At 41.5% G+C, this 24,522-nt stretch overlaps 1 protein-coding gene across 1 annotated transcript in view; it reads right to left on the bottom strand.

Moving 5' to 3' along the window:
• The window catches only part of LOC127412050 (phospholipid phosphatase 4-like), a 253,822-nt gene that overhangs the window by 72,823 nt on the left and 156,477 nt on the right, over window positions 1–24,522 (bottom strand). The window contains exon 4 of the mRNA XM_051648081.1: window positions 2,774–2,837. Coding sequence (XP_051504041.1) covers window positions 2,774–2,837 — 64 coding nt within the window. The remainder of the gene's footprint in view (window positions 1–2,773; window positions 2,838–24,522) is intronic.

Genomic DNA, 24,522 nt, shown 5'->3' with positions numbered 1-24,522 from the left:
AACGAGACGTTGTATCCCTCCTGCCGCGGCACTGAACCGGCCACTGACATGGCTGGGACTCTCTGTCGGCTCCTCAGCATAAATCTGAATGAGTGGAGCACACCATCTCCTTTTATACCCGTATGTCCGGGGGCGGAGAGTGGCATGCAAATTCCACTCGCCAGTTCTCATTGGCCTTTTCTATTTTAAGCAAAGGTGATTGGGGCTCTCAAGATCGAACCCCTAGTGTCACTACATTGACACGATGTCTCATTCCCTCCATTAGGGAACAGAGGTTACATGAGTAACCAAGACGTTTTTATTAATAACAGCCATAATTGTTCTGATTAATAAATTATTTAAATTACATTCATTCAGTTGTCAAAATATGGGCTTTGTGTTTATATAAGGTTAGAAATGACCATAAAAATCAATTCCAGGGGGCAGTTCCACTGGTGTCCTGAAAGTTGTGATCTCATTGCCTGTACTATGCAGACAAATCAAATTCAAAGACAAATTATGCTGAAAATCTAAGACTTTTAACAAATGTGCTGAAAATCAATGGCCTTTTCACAATGTGGTAAAAATAGTGATCACCTAGTGATTGTATTCTAGTATAATGAAAGTTTATTAAATGAAGGCCAAACTGTGTTTCAAGTCATAATTTCTCATGTCCTCTTGTTCCCTGAAAATAATGCTAATCCAAAAAAGCTTTTTTTTTTTTTTTTTTTTTTTTTTTTGTACGTGCCACAAAGGTTATCATAGTCGCTCTTGACAGAATGAGTAAAATGGGTCTGATGTGAACATACTATTTTTTAAGGTCAAAAATCAAGCAGTGGTTATTAAAAGCAGTCAATAGAAGGCACTTGTACAAGTAGGCTATAAATCCAAGTCTAATAGAATGAACATTACTATAAGTACATTTTTGCAAACTGACTTTTACGTGCCGAATTCTACGTTTTGTTGCAGTTTCCTGGTGAAATTAACACTAGAGGAGCTACAACAACTGTGCGTTTCATTCACTCTCACACAAATCACAACTACAATGGCTGAATATGACTTTATAAACTATGACTCACACACTGCTATCTTATGATATCGAAACACGATCGGTTAGGTTTAGGTGTTGGTTAAGGGTAAGCATGTATTGTGTCTACCTCATTTGATTTTAGAACACTATTGGTTAGGTTAAGGTTAAAGTTTTAGACTAGGAAGGTATTTTTTACTCATTAAAACCTCCCATCTAATATTCACCTTAAAAACCTCATCTGATTACGACACCATTTCACTTGCTTTTGAAGTTGAGAACCGCAGCCAAACGTGTAACAAGGCATGCAATTTCGCTTTGCAAAAATGTTGCCACAGTCACATATTGTTCATGAGACCAGGCTGAATAAATGTGGTGTTTAACCTTCACAAAATGTTATTTTTAAAACTTACTTTAATTTAGTCAAACTAAATATCATATGAGCTTTAAAAAAAGAAATAAAGAAATGTATTTTATATGAAGTTTTTGGTTTTTGTGACCCCTAACAATGAACATGAAATGATCATAAAAATTAAATAGACAAGATATATGAAAAAAATAAATAAACTGGTAAATGCAAATGTCCACTATATTTAAGCAAAATGTTCATTTGATCACTTTTTGACATCCAAATGATATAACTTCATGGGTGTCACAATTTTAAGTAATGTTAAAAAAAATGGTGATTAAATTTTCTTTTTTACATTTTTTGAAATGGAAAATCGTGCGGTAACAGAGTTGTATCCAAAAAGTGGGACACTAATAAACAATACATTTTTGGTAATTAAAATTAGTTAGTAGGCCTAATTACAATTAATTAAAAATCAATTCAACAAAGTATGTCACAATTAGGACATTGTTGTGTGATTTAATTGATGGACACAGTCAAGATCATCAAGAAGTGCTGGGTGTAATTTGATTAAAAAAGTAAATAGTTACTGTAATTTAGTAGTGTAACACATTACATTTTACATTTGTGTAATCAGATTACAATTACTGACTTTTAATTAAGCTATTTTCTTTTAAGTACATTACTTTTTTGAGTAACTTACCCAACACTTGGACTCAAGACCTCTGGCAGATGGGGGAGTGTTTGAAATTAGTTTAAAACAATAAATATTTTTGCAATTTTTTGCCACTAGTGGAACAAAATGTCACACTTCACCTTTAATCTAAGTAAAATCAGATGAGAATTTCACAGTCGCTGTGGAAGGAAACTATACCTAGTAAAAGGGGGGTTTTGGGGGGGGGGGATTTTTCCCCTTTTTCTCCCAATTTGGAATGCCCAATTCCCAATGTGCTCTAAGTCCTCGTGGTCGCATAGTGATTCACCTCAGTCCGGGTGGCAGAGGATGAATCCCAGTTGCCTCTGCGTCTGAGACAGTCAACCCGTGCATCTTATCACATGGCTTGTTGAGCACTTTGCCACGGAGACATAGCGCGTGTGGAGGCTTCACGCCATCCACCGTGGCAACCACGCTCAATTCACCATGCACCCCACCGAGAACAAACCACATTATAGCGACCACGAGGAGGTTACCCCACGTGACTCTAACCTACCTAGCAACCGGGCCAATTTGGTTGCTTAGGAGACCTGGCTGGAGTCACTCAACACGCCCTGGGATTCAAACTAGCGAACTAACAAACTCCAGGGGTGGTAGCCAGCATATTTTACCACTGAGCTACCCAGGACCCTTAGTAAAGGGTTTTAAATTAATAACTTCTGGAGGAAATGGAAGCCATGAGGAAATCATATTTGTACATTACCTTCCAACTATCAACTTGATGGTATTTGTGAAGACACCGTTCAAAGCTAGTGCAAGAGATACCGCTGTAGAACAAAGAAAACATGAGACAGACAGATTAATAGTGTCAGTGCTTTTGTTTACCAACAATCATGCCATGGTCCAAATCACTGAGTTCAAATTTTTTCCGCATTCTGATGGTTGATGTGAACATTAACTGAAGCTCCTGATCCGTATCTGCCTGATTTTATGCACTGCACTGCTGCCACACGATTGGCCGATTAGATAATCACATGGATGATTGTTGGTGCCAGACGGGCTGGTTTGAGTATTTCTGTAATTTCTGATCTCTTGGGATTTTCACACACAACAGTCTCTAGAATTTACTCCTAATGGTGCTAAAAACACAAAACAACCAGTGAGGGGCAGTTCTGCATATGGAAATGCATTGTTTATGGGAGGGGTCAACACAGAATGGCCAGACTGTTTTGAACTGACAAAGTCTACTGTAACTCAGATAACCACTCTGTACAATTGTGGTGTGAAGAATATAATCTCAGAATGCTATTCTGAGATGCGGGTTGGCGCTGTTTTGGCGGCACGAGGGGGACCTACACAATATTAGGCAGGTGGCACTAATAGCACTGAACTGGTAAGCACAAAGTTGTTGGTTCAATCCCCACAGCCACCACCATTGTGTCCTTGAGCAAGGCACTTAACTCCAGGTTGCTCCAGGGGGATTGTCCCTGTAATAAGGGCACTGTAAATTGCTTTGGATAAAAGCATCTGCCAAATGCATAAATGTAAATGTTGTGGCTGATCGGTGTATATATATATATATTGTAGTCTTCAGTTAAAAGAGGATATGAAATGTTTTTTAATTTGACAACTAAAGGTTTACATAGTGATAAATGACAAATAGTGTGAGATAAACAAATGTGTACAAAGTATAGCCTCCATTGTCAAAAAACCCTCCAAAAAAACAGTATTCAGTACTGTATGCCTAGCAAACGCAAATGAACCAATAATTTTCTGCACTTTAATACAAGTTATTACACAAAATAAAACATGAATGAACATCGGAGGGCATGTTGAAAGGTACAGTACTGTCTAAATTAATGTATTGTCTCTCGTGTAATCAACCAATCTATGTTTCATCCGCGGGAAGACATCAATAAAACAGCTTGTAAACAATCTGTCACATAACTTTACATTTACCTCAAGAATGTTAGCTTGCTAGTTTGCTTGAAAAACTCTATAGAGGAGCATAATGCAAAAATTATATATACATTATTAATATATTCAGAATAATGTATATATACATCATGCCATCAAAACAGCGACAAGCCGCATCTCAGAATAGCATTCTGAGATCCTATTCTTCTCACCACAATTCTACAGAATGGTTATTTGAGATACCATAGACTTTGTCAGTTCAAACCAGTCTGGCCATTCTCTGTTGACCTCTCTCATCAACAAGGCATTTCCGTCCACAGATCTGCCCCTCACTGGATGTTTTTTTGTTTTTGGCACCATTCTGATGAAATTCTAGAGACTTTTGTGCGTGAAAATCCCAGGAGATCAGCAGTTACAAAAATACTTAAACAAGCCCATCAAACATACACATTTCTCACAACATGCTGAATATTTGGGACCACCAGTCTAACTCAATCGGACTAGAATCATGACTGATTATGACAACCTCTGTTTTATCAATATTTAACTGAAGAAAATTACATGCCATGAATTTTTTTAAATATCTGCTATACATGCTTAAAGAACATTTAAATTAGTCAGATCATTGGGATTCAATGAGAAATACAATTGCAGGTTATCTGCATAGCAATGGAAATTAATGTTGTATTTTCTAATCACAGAACCAAGTGGTAACATAACTATACACTGGTGAGCCAAAACATTATGACCACTCACTGGTGAAGCGAATTACATTGAGCATATCCTAACAAGGCAACATGTCAAGGTCTCAGTAGATTAGATGGTAAGCGAACAATCAGTTCTTGTAGTCAACATGCTGAATGCAGAAGAAATGGGCAGTAGTAAAGACCTAAGCGACTTTGACAAGGGCCAAATTGTTATGGCCAGACGGACTGGGTCAGAGCATCTGTGAATCGGCAAGGCTTGTGGGGTGCTCCCGGTCAGCAGTAGTGAGTACCTACCAACAGTGGTCAGAGGAGAGACAAACCACACCCAAGGCTCATCGATGTGCGAGGGCAACGAAGGCTATCCCGCCTGGTCCGAACCGACAAAAGGTCTACTGTGGCACAAGTTACAGAAAATTTTAATGATGGTTATGGGAGGAATGTGTCATGCAGACCGCTCAGAGTGCCCATGATGACCCCTGTCCACCATCGAAAGTGCCTACAATGGGCATGTGAGCACCGGAATTGGACCTTGGAGCAGTGTAAGAAGGTCACCCGGTCCGATCAGTCCCGTTTTATTTTACATTACGTGGACGGCTACATTACCGGAAGTCAACCTTTATTTATAGAGCACATTTAAAAACAACAGAAGTTGACCCAAAGTGCTTTACAAATCAATCAAAAAATAAATAATAATAATAAATAAATAGATACAATTAAAAACTGCATCAAGTATTTACCTAATTTAACCTATTAAAAAGTCCTATTCAAATGCCAAAGAATATAAATATGTTTTCATAGAGGATTTAAAAATGGCTATTGAAGAAGCTCACCTCACATGGTAAGGGAGACTATTCCAGAGTTTAGGACCTACCACAGAGAAGGCACGGTCACCCTTAGATCTATAGCAACAACGAGGAACCCTCAAAAGAAGTTGATGAGAAGAACTGAGTGCTCTGGTGGGGAAGTAAGGGACGAGAAGATCACAAATGTATCTGGGCACGAGACCAGATAGTGCCTTGTAAACATTAAGCAGCATTTTAAAATTGGCCCAGAATTTAACGGGAAGCCAGTGTAGAGATGCTAATACAGGGGTAATGGGATCCCTCTTTCTTGACACTGTCAAAAGTCTAGCTGCTGCATTTTGAACCAGCTGTAGGCGGGATAACGCAGTTTGAGGGAGGCCAATGTACAATGTGTTACAAAAGTCTAACCTTGTTGAAATTAGTGAGTGGATTACAATTTCCAGGTCTTTGCTGGAAAGAAAATGTTTGACTTTAGCAATAAATGGAAAAGCTACCCTTGAAAATGGCACTAATTTTTTTATTAAAAAGTAATGATGACTCTAAAATTACTCCAAGACTTCTTACATGATCTTGTACATTCGACGACAGAGGATCTAACTGGGTGGCCAGGCTAGGTAAGGAGGACATGGGGGACCTAAAATCAGAACTTCAGGTTTGCTTTCATTTAATTTAAAAAAAACATTTGATAGCCCATGTTTAATATCTTCAAAGTAATTTAGGATGTTATCAAATGAACACTTCTTGTCTAAGCTGGTAAGTAAAATAGGGAATCGTCAGCATAACAGTGATTGGATACGCTGTACTTCTGGAAAATAGAGCTCAGATGAAGCATATACAAGGAAAATAATAAGGGTCTTAAAATTGACCCTTGAGGGATGCCACATGATAAATTAGCTGATGTGGAAGAGAAATTACTTACATTTACAGAAAACGTCCTATCTTTTAGATAGGAAGCAAACCACTGGAGGGCCATACACTGGATGCCAACCCTACACTCGATGATATGGTCGATAGTATCGAACATGGCACTAAGATCTAATAAGACTAAGACAACATGTAAGCCTGAATCCATGGAGAAAAAAATATCATTAGTAACCTTGAGCAATGCAGATTCAGTGCTGTGCAAGGGCCTGAAGCCAGACTGAAATGTGTCTAAAATGTCAAATGTATTTAGGAGTAAAGCTGCAAATAGACAGCTCTCTCCAAGATCTTGGAAATAAAAGACAATTTAGAGATTGGCCTATAATTACTGTGTATTGCTGGATCCAAGAAGCTTTATTAACAAATGATGTAGAATTGCATGCTTAAAACTGCTTGGAACAACTCCATTAGCTAAGGAGCTGTTAACTATCGCTGTCACACTGGAACTAATAGTTGTTAAAATGTCTTTAAAAAGGCACTGAGATAGAATATCCAGCTTGTAACTGGAACACTTCATCTTGGAGACTACATCTGCTAACTGTACTGACGAAACTGGTTCAAAGTGATTCAGGGAGCTGGATGGGGAATATATTAGTAGTTGATGAAATTGTGAAGGTACCTTTAATATGCTTGATTTTGTAAGTAAAAAAGTTTAAAAACTCATCACAGATCTCTTGAGTAGCATCCAAAAAAGCATCTCCCATAGGGTTTAAGACAGAATGGATTGTATTAAACAATACTTTTGGTCGATTTGCATTATCAGAGATCACTTCAGGGAAAAACTTGTTAAAGACACCTTTAAGATAACAAAATAGACATGAAGCTTGTTTCTTTTCCACTTGCGCTCTGCTTTTCTTGCTCCGCTTACCTGGGGAAGTGATGGCACCAGGATGCATTGTGGGAAGATGGCAAGCCGGTGGAGAAAGTGTGACGCTCTGGGCAATGTTCTGCTGGGAAACCCTGGGTCCGGCCAGTCATGTGTACATCAATTTGACATGTGTCACCTACCAAAACATCATTGCAGACCAGGTACACCCCTTCATGGCAATAGAATTCCCTGATGGCAGTGGCCTTTTTCAGCAGGATAATGCACCCTGCCACACTGCACACATTGTTCGAGAATGGTTTGAGGAACACGATGAAGAGTTCAAGGTGTTGCCCTGGCCTCCAAATTCCCCAGATCTCAATCTGATTGAGCATCTGTGGGATATGCTGGACCAGCAAGTCCAATCCACGGCTGCTCCACCTCGCAATTTACAGGATATGAAGGATCTGCTGCTAATGTCTTGGTGCCAGATACCACAGGACACCTTCAGGGAACCAACAGCATATTAGGCAGGTGGTCATAATGTTTTGGCTTATCAGTGTACACAGGACTTGAAGGATTTGCTGCTAATGTCTTGGTGCCAGATACCACAAGACACCTTTAGGGAACCAACAGCATATTATGCAGGTGGTCATAAAGTTTTGGCTCATCAATGTACACAAAAAATGGTACAATTCTCATGTGCATATATACATATAGTATATATAGATATGACTTTACTGAATAAAAACACATTTCACCACAGAAATAATAACAATTGATATTGATCTGACTTAATAACAGCTGTTTCTGATTGTAAAAGTTACAACATTAAAAACAAATACAAAGATTTATTTGTGTACCAGTATTTCTTGATTTTTATTTGCATATCCCCACCCACCAGTTTAGAACCACTACACCACCATATAGATGACCACAAAAACAACAGACATGAATTAAAGGCCACAGAACTCCCAAGGCCTTCATCATCACCTATTGTAAAACTACACACTGAAGCACTTTTTTGCTTTTAATGTATTTTCATTGTTTGTTTGTTTTTCTTAATGATAATAAAATGTTTTTAAATGTATTATCTGAGTTTTTAAACTAATGTATTTAAATGATTTAAAGTTGTTTATGTAAAGTCATGTCCTTTAAAGTTTCAGCTGAGCTGTGTTTAGGGGAGTGACCACAGGCTGTTACACCTGAATATTTCATTATGTAAGCCCAGGCAAGGTATGGTGGCGCATGTGGAGTGTAAATAGTTGTTTTTGGTATTGATAAGGTTTGTAGTTGTGTTTACAGTTCTGTTTAGTGTTGCCCATGCTGTTTTGTGTAAACTTATAGTGTTTTATTTGACATTACCATCATGTAGATTCATGTTCCTTATAACTAAGATTATAACTAAGCTGTGCTATTTGTTTGTTATAGTACACATGTGATAAGTATAGCACAGTATATGCTGCATGTGCAGTAAATTGCTAGACAAAGTGCTAAAGATGGAGAAACTTGAGTTAACCAAACAGTAATGAGGCTCAATTTATATCTTTTGATTAAGTACAATGAACATGTTTTAATAAATAAAAATGTTTTCAAGGTTTGTAAATTCAAAAAGCCATTTTTTCATTGCAGTAGTCTTCTGAGGTACAGTAAATGATAAAAAATCCTGTTCATCATCATTAGCCCTCTTTAAAGAACTTTAATTAGTTCCATATCTGCTTATGAACTCATGAACAATTATCATGTTGGCACCGCGGATGGCCGCCTCGGTGTGGAGTGCTCCTATTGTTTTGTTGTTTTTGCTGGACATTTTAGTTGGAGGAGCGGCTGTGTTGTTCAAGAGACGCAGGCAAGGGAGACGAGCAGGAGCGCTGGTCAAGCTCCGTCGGCGCGGCTTTCGAACAGCGCTACCAAGTATTCTTCTTGCGAATCTCCACTCTCTTCCTAACAAAACAGACAAACTACATCTCCTCACCCGCACAAACAAGGACTTTCAACCTCTGCTGCCTTGTGCTTCATAGAAACCTGGCTGAGTAAAGTCATTCCGGACAGTGCGTTACATCTGCCAGGCTTTCAGCTGTTCAGAGCGGATCGCATCGCGGAGTTAACGGGGAAAATGAGAGGCAGTGGAACATGCTTTTACATCAGTGAATGTTGGTGTACAGATGTAACAACGTTAAAGAAGATGGTCTGTACTAATTTGGAAGCTTTAACATTACCACAGCACCACATTAAAGCGCCAACTATATGATTTCTTTTTCTCTGTATATGGCAACATCTCTAAGTTCACCAAGGTGTGATCAATCCACAACAGATGAAATGAGGGACTTAGATATGGTATATATATAAAAAATAAAATCTATTCTTGAGTAAATCTTATGAACTGATGAAAAAAATGTATAGTCCCTACCAGCTGGGTTCGAAAGTCTCCAAATATCTGTATGACCAAGATTTTTACACATCCTGTGAAGTGTCAGTGTTGCTCAAGGGGGTTTACACACTTTTGCTTCCCTATGATCAAGGACTGAGTCCATCAAAAGATTAAAGTTTCCTCCCAATATTATGTCATGAGGGGTGCCAGCAGATTGCAACATCACATCAAGATCTATAAAAAAGCCCTGATCATCAGCTTTAGGTGCGTAAATATTAGCCAAAATCAACATTTGCCCCTGAATTTCTCCTAAAACAACAATGACTCTTCCTAATTTATCTTTACTCTGTTTGAGGAATTTGAATTGTAGATGCTTATTTATCATTGTAATGACTCCCCTGCTCTTACTTGAACCAGCACTAAAGAAAACATGTCCACCCCATATCTTCCCAAATTTTCAGAACTCAAAGAGTCCATGTATGCCTACGAGAACCCCCATGACAACACTGCCATCGGATTATTCAAGTCCGGTGTTTCTGCACAAATTTTATGAGGCAAAATTACATAACAGAAAATACTTTGTAAAACAGACCCCAGCCAACAGGCAGAATAACAGAAAAAACATGTAGATTAATTCACAGAACTGTCTCGAAGGTGTGTTCCTCCACAAAACAAACTCCAGCTGATATAAAGCCGTTCAGTTTCCTCGGAAAGACAAACAATTGTTCAGTGAGCCGGCTGTTATGAGTGCAGCAGATGATGTAATCATTCTACTGTCCCTTAAAAATACTCCACAAAAACAAACTCCAGCCAACAGGAGGCATAAGCACAAAGAACGAACAGATTTATCCACAACTGTCCCGAAGTAGTGTAATGCCACAAAACAAGCTCCAGCTGCTAGGCGGAGCCAGCACGAAAAACAAAACCGGCATCCCGGTTCCTCAGATGATCAAGAGCCAAACTAACTCGGAGGCCAGATGATTTCAGAAATTTGGCCAGAATCGATGGCTGGACCCTCAGCAGATCTGCGAGCCGGGATTCTGTGAGCTCGCTCGATTACCAGTTTATGGCCTGTTATGTCGAGCAGACTCGGGAAGAGCTCCTCCAGGAATTTCACCATATCTCTGCCCTCTTCATGCTCAGGAATTCCAACAGTTCGTATGTTATTCCTTCAGCTCATATTTTCGAAATATTCCAGTTTTTCCTAAATTAATTCCAAATCTGTTTTGGACGCGGGCGGATTAGCGGATAATTCCCTTTCCGATGACTCAAGATAATCGATTCGTCTTTCAACTTCTGTCACTCTTGTAAACAACTCAGAGAATTTTGTTTCCATCACCATAATCGATCGAAGTATTACAGCAAGATCCTCCAAGTCAGCAACAACCTTTGTCAGCATTACCGAGATGTTGGACAGTTGACGCTGAATTTCTTCTCTCGACGTGCCGTCCAAATCGAGTCCCCAGCTCGCAGGGCCGCCAGAGGCCTCAGCTTGAACACGTCAGTGTCTTTTAATGTCTCCAGAGTCTGAAGATATTTACTTCTTTGCCATGTTACCTCAAAGAGCAAGTATGTAACTGGGTGTATCGAATCTCACTGAATTATAACATGAAAATAATTAAAAAACTAGCAAAGTTCGTAGAGCTCGTGTCTCACACGTCTGCTTCTCACATGGCGTCACGTGAACTCCGGAAGCGCTCTTTATTAACTGTAAGCCTTTCTACTTGTCACGGGAGTTTTCCTCATTTATTCTGGTGAGTGTTTACATCGCGCCAAACACGTGTTTGAATGCCGCGCTGCAACAGCTGGCTGATCAAATCACAGACATGGAACAACAATACCCGGACTCAGTTATTATTATTCTTGGGGATTTTAACAAAGCAAACCTCACATGTGAACTGCCCAAATACAGACAGCACATTACATGCCCCACCAGAGACAGAAATTACTGGATCACTGCTTCACAACAATAAAGGATGCATATCGCTCTGTCCCTAGAGCAGCTTTGAGACTCTCTGATCACTGTCTGATTCATCTTCTTCCAAACTACAGACAGAAACTAAAATCTGCTAAGCCTGTAGTAAGAACTGCAAAGAGATGGACCAATGAAGCAGAGCTGGAACTACAAGCCTGCTTTGACTGCACTGATTGGAGTGTTTTTGAGGCTGCAGAAACCAATATGGATGAGCTCACAGATACTGTTACATATTATATCAGTTTCTGTGAGGATATGTGCATCCCTACTAGGACTTATTCAACGTTAAACAAAGACAAACCATGGTTTACAGCAGAACTCAACCAGCTTCGTCAGGCCAAAGAGGATGCTTACAAAGGTGGGGATAAAGTCTTGTACAATCAGGCCAGGAACACCCTGAATAAGGAAATCAGAGTGGCTAAAAGAAGATAATCTGAGAAGCTGAAAAACAAATTTTCAGCTAACAACCCTGCATCTGTGTGGAGTGGCATGAAACAACTTACGAATTACAGGACTCCTACCCCAACCCTGTGGTGGACCAACAACTGGCTGATGACCTGAATGTGTTCTACTGTAGATTAGAAAGGCCCAATCTCACACCGCACACCCGCGCTGACCTTCACTTCACACAAACACCAACACCTCCTGCAACCCCCCTCCTCCCCCCTCCTGCTACTCAACCTACACTTAAGATCTGTGAAGTTGATGTGTGCCATGTCTTTTGAAAACACAAGATAAGGAAAGCACAGGGCCCAGATGGCGTTTCACCTGCATGTCTTAGATCCTGTGCTAACCAACTGGCCCCCATCTTCACACTGATTTTCAATAGATCACTGGAGCAGTGTGAAGTTCCCTGCTGCTTCAAATGCTCAATCATCATTCCTGTCCCAAAGAAACCAAAAATCACAGGACTTAATGACTACAGGCCTGTCGCCCTGACGTCTGTGGTCATGAAGTCATTTGAGAGACTGGTGTTGGCCCACTTGAAGGACATCACTGGACCCTTTCTAGATCCCCTTCAATTTGCTTATCGAGCAAACAGGACTGTGGATGATGCAGTTAACATGGGATTGCATCATATCCTGCAACATCTGGACAGACCAGGGACATATGCAAGGATTCTTTTTGTGGACTTCAGTTCGGCTTTCAACACCATCATCCCAGCTATTCTCCGGACTAAATTACACCAACTCTCTGTTCCCACATCTATCTGTCTGTGGATTACCGGCTTTCTGATAGACAGGCAGCAGCTTGTGAGACAGGGGAAATTCACTTCCAGCACCTGTACAATCAGGACTGGTGCCCCCCAGGGATGTGTGCTCTCCCCACTACTCTTATCCCTCTACACCAACGACTGCATCGCCAAGGACCCCTCTGTCAAGCTCCTGAAGTTTGCAGATGACACCACTGTCATCAGACTCATCCGAGATGACGATGAGTCTGCATACAGAAGGGAGGATAAAACAGCTGTCTGTCTGTTGCAGTCAATACAACCTTGAGCTGAACACGCTCAAAATGGTGGAGATGATTGTGGACTTTAGGAGGAACACCCCAACACTGTCCCCACTCACCATTCTAAACAGCACTGTGGCAGCAGTGGAGTCATTCAGGTTCCTGGGCACTACCATATCACAGGACCTGAAGTGGGAGACCCACATTGACTCCATTGCAAAAAAGGCCCAGCAGAGGTTGTACTTCTTTCGCCAGCTGAGGAAGTTCAACCTGCCACAGGTGCTGCTGATACAGTTCTACTCAGCAGTCATTGAGTCTGTCCTCTGCACTTCTATAACTGTCTGGTTTGGTTCAGCTAAGAAATATGATATCAGAAGACTACAAAGGACAGTTTGGACTGCTGAGAGGATTATTGGTTGCCCCCTGCCCTCTCTTCAAGAACTATACACTTCCAGAGTGAAGAAAAAGGCTGGAAAAATCACTCTGGACCCCACTCACCCTGCCCACTATCTTTTTGAACTGTTGCCTTATGGCCGACGATTCAGAGCTCTGAGCACCAGAACCGTCAGGCACAGGAACAGTTTTTCCCCCCAGGCTATTCATCTCATGAACAGTTAAAACTGCCCCATTGAGCAATAATTAATGTGCAATACACAGCTTAGTCATTTATTTCATCCAACACAGATGGCACCGAGTGTGGCTGCTGTGTTGTGAGCTCCGACACAACATGGTAGTGTTTTGTTTTGTTTTGTTTACAATTCTTATGTTTTTTGTCTTGGATGTTGTCTGCCTTATTGTCTATGACAGACAAACACTTTTGGACATTGGTTCAGCAATTACACACCATAAACCGGACTTCAAATTCCTCAATGCCGACCTGCTGTTTACAAACATGCAAGCAGAGCCCTTTGTCTGGGCAGCCTGGCTGCGGAAACGCAGGAGGAAAAGGGGAAACAGAGCAGGCGTTCTCATCAGAGTATGACGCCTCGCAAATTGACCCCTGCTACCCAGTATTCTACTGGCAAATGTTCAGTTTCTGGATAACAAGCTCTGCGAGCTGAAAGTGCGGATCTCCTTCCAACGAGAGACGAGGGACTGCTGCATTATCTGCCTTACGGAAACTTGGATATCTGCGGAGATTCCAGACTCAGCCATTGAACCCGCTGGGTTCTCTGTGCACCGAGCGGACAGAGTGAAAGACCTCTCAGGTAAAAGCAGAGGTGCTGGTGTATGTTTTAAGATCAACAAATCCTGGTGTGATCAGAGGAATGTACATTCTATCAAGTCTTTTTGCTTTCCTGATCTGGAATTTCTCATGCTTCTGTGTCGACTATTCTGGCTACCGAGGAAATTCACAGCGGTCATTATCACTGCTGTGTACATCCCCCCACAAGCCGACACAGACCAGGCACTCAAGGAACTGTATGGGATTATAAGCAAACAGGAAACCGCGCACCCTGAGGCCACGTTCATTGTGACCGGGGACTTTAATAAAGCCAGTTTCAAATCAGTCGCACCAAAATACCACCAACACATTAGTTTCAACACATGAGGGGACTGGGTTTTGGACCATTGCTACTCTCCCTTCCGGGATGGCTACAAATCCCTCCCCCGCCCACCATTTGGCAAATCGGACCACTCTTCCATTCTGCTTCTGCCCGCTTACAGGCAGAAACTTAAACAGGAAGCACCCACTCTCAGAACGATCCAGTGCTGGTCGGACCAATCAGACTCTACGCTACAAGACTGTTTTGATCACACAGACTGGGAGATGTTCCGGTCCACCTCTGATGACGACATCAAGCTTTACGCTGATAGCGTAATGTGTTTCATCAGAAAGTGCGTAGAGGACGTCGTTCCAACCAGAACAATACGGATCTATCTGAACCAGAAGCCATGGATTAATAGCGATGTTCGTGTGGCACTTAATGTGCGGACCTCCTCTTTTAATTCCGGGAACGCAGAGGAGCATAAACAAGCCAGTTATGCCCTCCGAAAAACAATCAGAACAGCAAAATGCCAGTACAGGAACAAGATTGAAGGACAGTTTAATACCACCAACTCTAGAAGCATGTGGCAGGGAATTAACATCATCATGGACTTTAAAGGGAATAAAAACTCTGCCATGAACACCGCTGCCTCTCTCCCAGATGAGCTAAATACTTTTTATGCTCGTTTTGAGGGAAATAACACCGCCCTCGCGGAGAGAGCTCTCGCGGCCAAAGCTACAGAGGTTAGTTCACTCTCCGTCTCTGTAGCAGATGTAACCCGATCCTTCCGACGGGTGCATATCCGCAAAGTCGCGGGTCCAGACGGCATTCCGGACCGCGTCATCAAAGCGTGCGCGAACCAGCTGGCTGGTGTTTTTACGGACATTTTCAACCTTTCCCTCTCTTTGTCTGTAGTCCCCACATGCTTTAAAATGTCCACCATTGTGCCTGTTCCAAAGCAATCAAAAATCACTTGCTTAAATGACTGGCGTCCTGTTGCTCTGACCCCCATCATCAGCAAATGCTTTGAGAGACTAATCAGAGATTACATCTGCTCTGTGCTGCCTCTCTCTCTAGACTCATTGCAGTTTGCTTACCGCAACAACCGCTCCACTGATGATGCCATTGCATCTACAATACACACTGCTCTCTCCCACCTGGAAAAAAAGAACAAAAAGAACTTATGTGAGAATGTTGTTTGTAGACTACAGCTCAGGATTCAACACCATAGTGCCCTCCAAGCTTGATGAGAAACTCCGGGCTCTGGTGCAGCTGGATCCTGGACTTCCTGTCAAGCAGACACCAGGTGGTTAGAATAGGCAGCAACATCTCCTCATCACTGACCCTCAACACTGGAGCCCCACAGGGCTGTGTTCTCAGCCCACTCTTGTATTCCTTGTACACACATGACTGTGTGGCAACACATAGCTCCAATGCCATCATTAAGTTTGCTGATGACACGACGGTGGTAGGTCTGATCACTGACAATGATGAAACTGCCTTCAGAGAGGAGGTGCACACTCTGACACACTGGTGTCAGGAGCACAACCTCTCCCTCAACGTCAGTAAGACAAAGTAGCTTGTGGTGGACTTCAGAGGAAAAGACAGAGAACACAGTCCCATCACCATCAATGGAGCACCAGTGGAGAGAGTCAGCAGCTTCAAGTTCCTGGGTGTCCACATCACTGAGGAACTCACATGGTCCATCCACACTGAAGTCGTTGTGAAGAAGGCTCATCAGCATCTCTTCTTCCTGAGATGGCTGAGGAAGTTTGGAATGAACCGCCACATCCTCACACGGTATCTAAACCTGCACTGTAGAGAGCATCCTGACTGGCTGCATCTCCACCTGGTACGGCAATAGCACAGCCCACAACCGCAAAGCCCTGCAAAGGGTGGTGCGAACTGCCAGACACATCATCGGAGGTGAGCTTCCCTCCCTCCAGGAAATATATACCAGGCGGTGTCTGAAAAAAGCTTGGAGGATCATCAGAGACTCCAGCCACCCGAGCCATGGTCTGTTCTCACTGCTACCATCAGGCAGGTGGTATCGCAGCATCAGGACCTGCACCAGCCGACTTCATGATAGCTTCTTCCCCCAAGCAATCAGACTTTTGAACTCTTGATCTCCCACGATCAAAATACATCAGCACTGCACTTTATTACTCTTACTCTTATATCTCACACCGGACTGTCATAAATTATATTATTATTATATTATATTCTCTCTTAACAACTTACTATCAACCGACAGCCTGAATGTCAATACAGTACAATACAACCTACTGTACATGTACTATATATACTATATATACTTTTTTTATTGAATAATGTGTATCTATATTGTGTGTATTGTATACTGTACAGTGTATGTTATTATTTGTATATTGTGTTGTGTGTAATTATGTGTATATTAGACTTTAAATTGTGTTGTGTAAATTTGATGTTTATTGTAAATTGGTATATGTCTCATCACTGTCACGACTGCTATGTTGATCGGAACTGCACCCAAGTATTTCGCACACCATTGCACTTGTGTATATGGCTGTGTGACAATAAAAGTGATTTGATTTGGAAAAAAAAAAAAAAAAAAAACACATCCAACCTCTTCTGCCATTACATTCCCTTGCACTGTATATAACCAATTTGTATTTAGATTTGCACTACATATGTGTATGTTTGCATGTATGTATGTATTTGTATGTATGTTTGTATGTATATATATGTGTGTGTGTGTGTGTGTGTGTATGTATGTATGTACATATGTGTGTATATATATGTTGTAATGTTTAATGTGTGTGTTCATGTATTTCATGTCTTTTATTTTCAAATTCTAGTTCCTGTTTCATGTCATGTGTTTCTGGTCATGTAATGTCCTGTTTTCCCTCCATGTTCATGTGTCTTGTTTTCATTGGTTCATTGTTTGATTATCTTGTTTAGAGTTCTTAGTGTTTATTGGTTATCTTTGTCATGTGTTCTCCCATGTCTAGGTATTTAAGCCCTCATGTTTTCCATTGTCGGTTGTCAGGTATTGTGTGATTGGTAACGTTGTCACGTGTTCATGTTAAGTCAAGTTTATGTCAAGTCAAGGTTAAGTCAAGTCAAGTCTAGTCATGTTTATGTTTCATTTATGTTTATAGTTAGGGTTTATTGGAATTCACATTTATAAATAAATTTGCACTTGGGTTCTTCATTTCATCGTCATCATCTTCATCATTGCCAGCAGCCACTCATTACAGAAATACCTGACCAAACAATGAACCCAGCAATCCAACTCATATGCCTACATCAGGGGAATTGTCCCCTGGAGGATTATGTAGAGGACTTCTGCGATCTGGCCTGCTGGGTGGACTTTAATGAGGTCGCCCTCCAAGACTGTTTCTGTTTTAGGCTGAGTGAGCCAATCTCCACTTTGATGCCTTGCGGTCGCAGTTCCCTCAGCCTGGCTCAGTATATCGACCTTGCCCTGCAGATTTCTGGTTCTACGTTCACTGTGGGGGAGGTGGATGGCGAGCCAGAGTCCCACGTCATGGTCGCCTAATCAGCATCCCACGTCATGGCCGCTGAGCCAGAGTTTCACGTCATGGCCGCCGAGCAAGAGTTCCTAGTCATGGTCGCCAAGCCAGAGTTCCTCGTCATGGTCACTGAGCTAGCGCCATCTTTTGCTCTGGATCTTGAGTCTGATCCATGCCATGTCACAGCAACACCTCAGCCTGCTCCATGCCATGTCACAGCAATGCTTCAGCCTGCTCCATGCCATGTCACAGCCACGCCTGAGTCTGCTACATGCCACGTCACAGCCATGCCTAAGACTGATCCACACCTTGTCATAGCCACATCTGAGCTATTAGATCTGGAGATGGTTGATTCAAAGAATGCAAGAAACTCTTACATCAACGGAAGATCGCTTTTGCACTGATGTTTCCGGTCAAGCTGAGAATAGAGACTAAGGATGGCTGCAAAGTATTTACATGTCCCATGCACGCACTGTCCTTCATAGAAACATTGTAGTGAGAAAGCCTTTTGGTGTTTCTCATGTGGCCCCAGAGTGGATTAACTCACTGTACTTACTCTTGGCTGTCTGAGGAAGCTGGGTCCTATTTTTGTTTCTTTTTGTGCTGGTTCCGCCTAGCGGCTGGGGTTTGTTTTTCTAGTAACACTCCTTCAAGAAGCTTTTGCATTGAAGGAAGATCGCTTTTACCCTGAAGTTCCCGGCCAAACTGAGGATGGATACTAAAGATGGCCACAAAATATCTATATGTCCACAACAAGCGATGTCTTTTATAAAGCTGATGGACTGAGGAAGTCATGGTGTGTTTTTTATGTGGCCTCAGAGTGAATCTGACTCGCTCAATACACTTTTGACCGTCTGAGAAACTGTGACGCCTGTTTTGTTTCTTTTTGTGCTGGTTCCGCCTGGCGGCTGGAGTTTGTTTTGTGGAATAACACTCTTTTGGGACAGTTGTGGATGAATCTGCTCGTTCCTTGTTCTTGTGCCTCCTATTGGCTAGAGTTTGTTTTGTGGAGTATTTTTGCAGGACATTGGGAGGATTAAGTCATCTGTGCACTCATGAAAAGCTGGCGCACTGAACACTCGTTTGACCGTCTGAGGAAACTGAACAGCTTTATATTTTTTATTATATATATATATACACTATATTGCCAAAAGTATTCGCTCACCCATCCAAATAATCGAATTCGGGTGTTCCAATCAATTCCATGGCCACAGGTGTATAAAATGAAGCACCTAGGCATGCAGACTGCTTCTACAAACATTTGTGAAAGAATGGGTTGCTCTCAGGAGCTCAGTAAATTCCAGTGTGGTACTGTGATAGGATGCCACCTGTGCAACAAGTCCAGTCGTGAAATTTCCTCACTACTAAATATTCCACAGTCAACTGTCAGTGGTATTATAACAAAGTGGAAGTGATTGGGAATGACAGCAACTCAGCCACGAAGTGGTAGGCCATGTAAAATGACAGAGCGGGGTCAGTGGATGCTGAGGTGCATAGTGCACAGAGGTCGCCAACTTTCTGCAGAGTCAATCGCTACAGACCTCCAAAGTTCATGTGGCCTTCAGATTAGCTCAAGAACAGTGCGTAGAGAGCTTCATGGAATGGGTTTCCATGGCCGAGCAGCTGCATCCAAGCCATACATCACCAAGTGCAATGCAAAGCGTCGGATGCAGTGGTGTAAAGCACGCCGCCACTGGACTCTAGAGCAGTGGAGACGCGTTCTCTGGAGTGACGAATCACGCTTCTCCATCTGGCAATCTGATGGACGAGTCTGGGTTTGGCGGTTGCCAGGAGAACGGTACTTGTCTGACTGCATTGTGCCAGCTGTGAAGTTTGGTGGAGGGGGGTTATGGTGTGGGGTTGTTTTTCAGGAGCTGGGCTTGGCCCCTTAGTTCCAGTGAAAGGAACTCTGAATGCTTCAGCATACCAAGAGATTTTGGACAATTCCATGCTCCCAACTTTGTGGGAACAGTTTGGGGATGGCCCCTTCCTGTTCCAACATGACTGCGCACCAGTGCACAAAGCAAGGTCCATAAAGTCATGGATGAGCGAGTTTGGTGTGGAAGAACTTGACTGGCCTGCACAGAGTCCTGACCTCAACCCGATAGAGCACCTTTGGGATGAATTAGAGCGAAGACTGTGAGCCAGGCCTTCTCGTCCAACATCAGTGTCTGACCTCACAAATGCGCTTCTGGAAGAATGGTCAAAAATTCCCATAAACACACTCCTAAACCTTGTGGAAAGCCTTCCCAGAAGAGTTGAAGCTGTTGTAGCTGCAAAGGGTGGGCCGACGTCATATTAAACCCTATGGATTAAGAATGGGATATCACTTAAGTTCATATGCGTCTAAAGGCAGATGAGCGAATACTTTTGGCAATATAGTGTATATATATAATTTACTTTTTTTTTTTTTTTTTTTTTGCAGGTTCTGCTAGCGGCTGGAGTTTGTTTTGTGGAGGAACACACCTTCGAGACAGTTCTGTGAATGAATCTACACGTTCTTTGTGTTTATTCTGCCTATTGGTACTTTGTTTTACAAAGTATTTTCTGTTATGTAATTTTGCCTCACAAAATTTGTGCAGAAGCACCGGACTTGAGCAATTCGATGGCAAAGTTGTTGCGGGGACTCTCGTAGGCGTTCAAAAACTTTTTGAGTTTAGAGGGATTGACGACGGTTGGCGCTGTCGTGCGCGGGGTTAATGCACATGTTTTTCTTTTTTCTGTTTGTTTGGTTCGGGGGGGGGAGTTCAGGGTTTGACTGTTGCACTAATGTTGGAATGTGTTCTTTATAATCTTGTTTTTGACACACAATTTATTTTTCTATTATATCAAAATGTCAAATGTTAATACAAGTGGGTTAAGTGAATGGGTTGGGACACCCCATAAAAAGAAGGAAGGTTATTTATTTTCTTAAGCATAAGAAATATGAAATAGTGTTACTTCAAGAAACTCAGCTTTCCCCGCAAGAAGCTGAAAAATTTGGGAAGATATGGGGAGGACATGTTTTCTTTAGTGCTGGCTCAAGTAAGAGCAGGGAAGTCATTACCCTGATAAGTAAACATCTACAATTCAAATCTCTCAAACAGATTAAAGATAAATTAGGAAGAGTCATTATTGTTTTAGCAGAAATTCAGGGGCAAAGGTTGATTTTAGCTAATATTTACATAACTAATGCTGATGATCAGGGCTTTTTTTATAGATCTTGAAGGGATGTTGCAAGCTGCTGGCACCCCTCATGATATAATACTGGGAGGAGACTTTAATATTTTTATGGACTCAGTCCTTGATCATAGTGAAGCAAATGTGTGTAAGCCCCCTAGAGCAACATTGACGCTTCACAGGATGTGTAAAAATTTTGGTCTTGCAGATATTTGGCGACTTTTGAACCCATCTGGTAGGGACTATACATTCTTTTCATCAGTCCATAAGATTTATTCTAGAATAGATTTTTTTTAAATATCTAAGTCCCTTATTTCATCTGTTGTGGATTGCTCAGTTGGAAACATCTTAGTCTCAGATCACGCAGAGTTTAGAGGTGTTGCCACATATGTAGAAAAATAAATCATACAGCTGGCGCTTTAATGTATCCCTTTTGCAAAATCCTGATTTCCAACAAATGTTAAAGACTGAAATCAGTGTTTATATGGAGACCAACTGGTCTTCAGTATCTTCTGTGGGCGTGGCTTGGGAGGCACTTAAGGTGGTTCTTAGGGGTCGGATCATACAGTATGCCTCATTCATCAAAAAATCCAAAGCACGAGAACTCATGGAGTTGGAAGGGAATATTAAAAGTGCCGAGGCAGGAGCTGAAGCGCCGAATGTCGTCTGATGGCCTCAGAGAATTGACCCGATTGAAATACAGATATAATACTATTTTGTCACAGAAAGTGGAGTTTTGGTTATTCAGGGCAAGACAGTCATACTTTGAGTCGGGGGACAAAGCAGGGGAGCTTTTGGCTAGATACATAAAGCAGAGAGAGTCTTTTTCTATCATTCCCTCAGTGAAATCCGCTGGTGGTGAAATTTTTATCTTGGCCACTGATATTAAAAATGCCTTTAAAGAGTTCTATCTTGATCTCTATAGTTCCACGTCTTCTTCTACTGATGAAGATATTAGAAACTTTGTGGAACCATTAGAACTCCCTAAACTGACGACTGAGCAAAAAAATTATCTTGATTCTGAGATAACCTTAGAGGAACTTGATGAGGTAATTAAGGCCCTACCTACAGGCAAGGCTCCGGGGCCAGATGGTTTTGTCGCTGAATTTTTTAAATCTTATGTTACGGAATTGGCTCCACTTTTGTTAGAAGTTTATACGGAATCATTAAAGAATGGAAAGCTTCCGCCAACCATGACACAAGCCTAGATCAGTCTGATTCTTAAAAAGGACAAAGATCCAAGTGAGTGTAAGAATTACTGTCCAGAGGTAGATGTAAAAATTTTGTCAAAAATTCTGGCTACCTGATTAAGTAAAGTTATGACATCTCGGTTGGGTTGCCCTCTTTCCCTGTTATTGTTCTGTCTTGCCCTGGAACCATTATCTGCCGCAATAAGAAAGGAGGATGATTTTCCAGGGGTGATGGCAGGAGGTGTGGTGCATAAGCTTCTGCTTTACGCAGATGATAATTTATTATTCGTCTCTGACCCTACTAGAATTATTAATTCCTTTTCCAAGTTCTCAGGATACAAAGTCAATTGGTCTAAATCCAAAGCTTTGGCTCTGACAGGGTACTATCCAGTAACGGCCTTCCAGCCAGGTGTCTTCCAGTGGCCCAAACAGGGAATTAAGTATTTGGGTATTTTATTCCCAGCAAATTTGTCTGATTTAGTTAAGAGTTAATTTTGACCCTTTAATAAAAAGTTTTTTGAGCGATGTGGACAGGTGGGCTTCATTACATTTATCGATGATTGGGAAGGTTAATGTTATTAAAATGAACTGTATTCCAAAATTCAACTACCTGCTACAGTCACTCCCTATAGATGTCCCCCTGTCTTATTTCAAGCAATTTGAGAGCATAGCGAAGTCTTTCATTTGGAATGGTAAGCACCCCAGATTATATTTTAGTAAGCTGCATAGGCCGATTGACAAAGGTGGGCTAGGCCTACCCAAGATTTTGTTTTATTATTATACGTTCGGTCTCAGACATTTGGCTGATTGGTCGCTTACACCTGAAAGAGCCCCTCCTTGGTTCTGTACTGAACAGGAAGTTCTTGCCCCTATTTTGCCATTGCAAAGCCTTTCTATCAATCTAACCAGAGAAATTAAATCACACCCTGTTATTTTGCATTTGCACTCTATATGGACAAAAGTGTCCAGAGTATTTAATTCGGATATTTATCTAAATGTTGCCTCGAGCTTATGGCTAAACCCCAAACTATGCATTAATAAGTCCCCTTTCTGCTGATCAGAGTGGATTGTGATGGGGGTTAATACACTCGGTGACCTATATAAGAGCAGTGTGTTGAGATCCTTTGAAAATTTGGTTCAACATTTTGGGATCCCTAGATCCAGTTTTTTAGGTATCTACAGCTGTGACACTAGCTCTGTACTATTTTTGGGAATAGCATACTCCCCCCTAAAGCAGCAGATACTATGAGAGTGGTGATTACTGCTTTTGAAAAAGGTCATGAGGCATCAGTGTATTACTCCTTGTTAATTCAGAGTCTGGGGGGACAGAACCTCAACCGCTCTCAAGAGATTATGGGAGAAACATTTAAACTTGGAATTGGAGGAAGGAGAGTGGGCTAGGATTCAAAAAAATCGCCTTATACAATTCAAGATTTTACATGGTTGGACCCCCTCTAAATTGTATAGGCTTGGTCTTAAAGACACACCCACCTGCTGGTGATGCCAATCAGAGGACGGAGACATAACTCATCTTTTGGGGGTGTGTTAAGATACAGAAGTTTTGGTTAAAGGTTCAGAGTCTGGTGTGTGATGTATTAGGCACTCGGAGATAATTTTGCCCCAGACTCTGTATCTTAGGTGATGGGGCGGTCATCGACATTGAAAGTAGACACATAAATATTTGGGTCTTAACCAGTGTCATGATCACCAGGCAGATCATTTTAAGGGGCTGGAGGTCGGCTGAAGCACCCTCTTTTCAGGAGTGGTGCTTGGAGATGGGAAGGGTGGCCTTTGAGGAAGGGGCATTTAGAAGAATGGGGAGGTACAACACATTCGTGGAGAAATGGGGCAGGTATATGTCATTTATGGATATGTGATTATTATATTTTTTATTTGTTTATTTATCAATTTATTTTTTTATTCATTATAAATGGCGACTTAGTCGAGGGGTAATAGTTGGGGTTAAGATTGATTCTGTGTATATATGTTTTGTTTTACGGTGTTCATTTATGTGAATCAATAAAAAATTGTAAATCTGAAATGTATGAACAAACCCAAAATATGTGCCTAGAATTATACAGTTTGACCTGAAATTTGTGTTATTTTTCATTCTCACTGATTGTTACTTCTACTAGTTGTTTGTATCCTAATTTCGTTCTACATTAGGATGGACTATGTTTTTTCTGAATGCTTCATACAAATTAAGC

This window comes from Myxocyprinus asiaticus, chromosome 21 (genome assembly GCF_019703515.2).
Source record: "Myxocyprinus asiaticus isolate MX2 ecotype Aquarium Trade chromosome 21, UBuf_Myxa_2, whole genome shotgun sequence".
Taxonomy (NCBI): domain Eukaryota; kingdom Metazoa; phylum Chordata; class Actinopteri; order Cypriniformes; family Catostomidae; genus Myxocyprinus; species Myxocyprinus asiaticus.
Note: the sequence above shows the minus strand (reverse complement) of the source record. Positions and strands in the feature narration are given on the sequence as shown.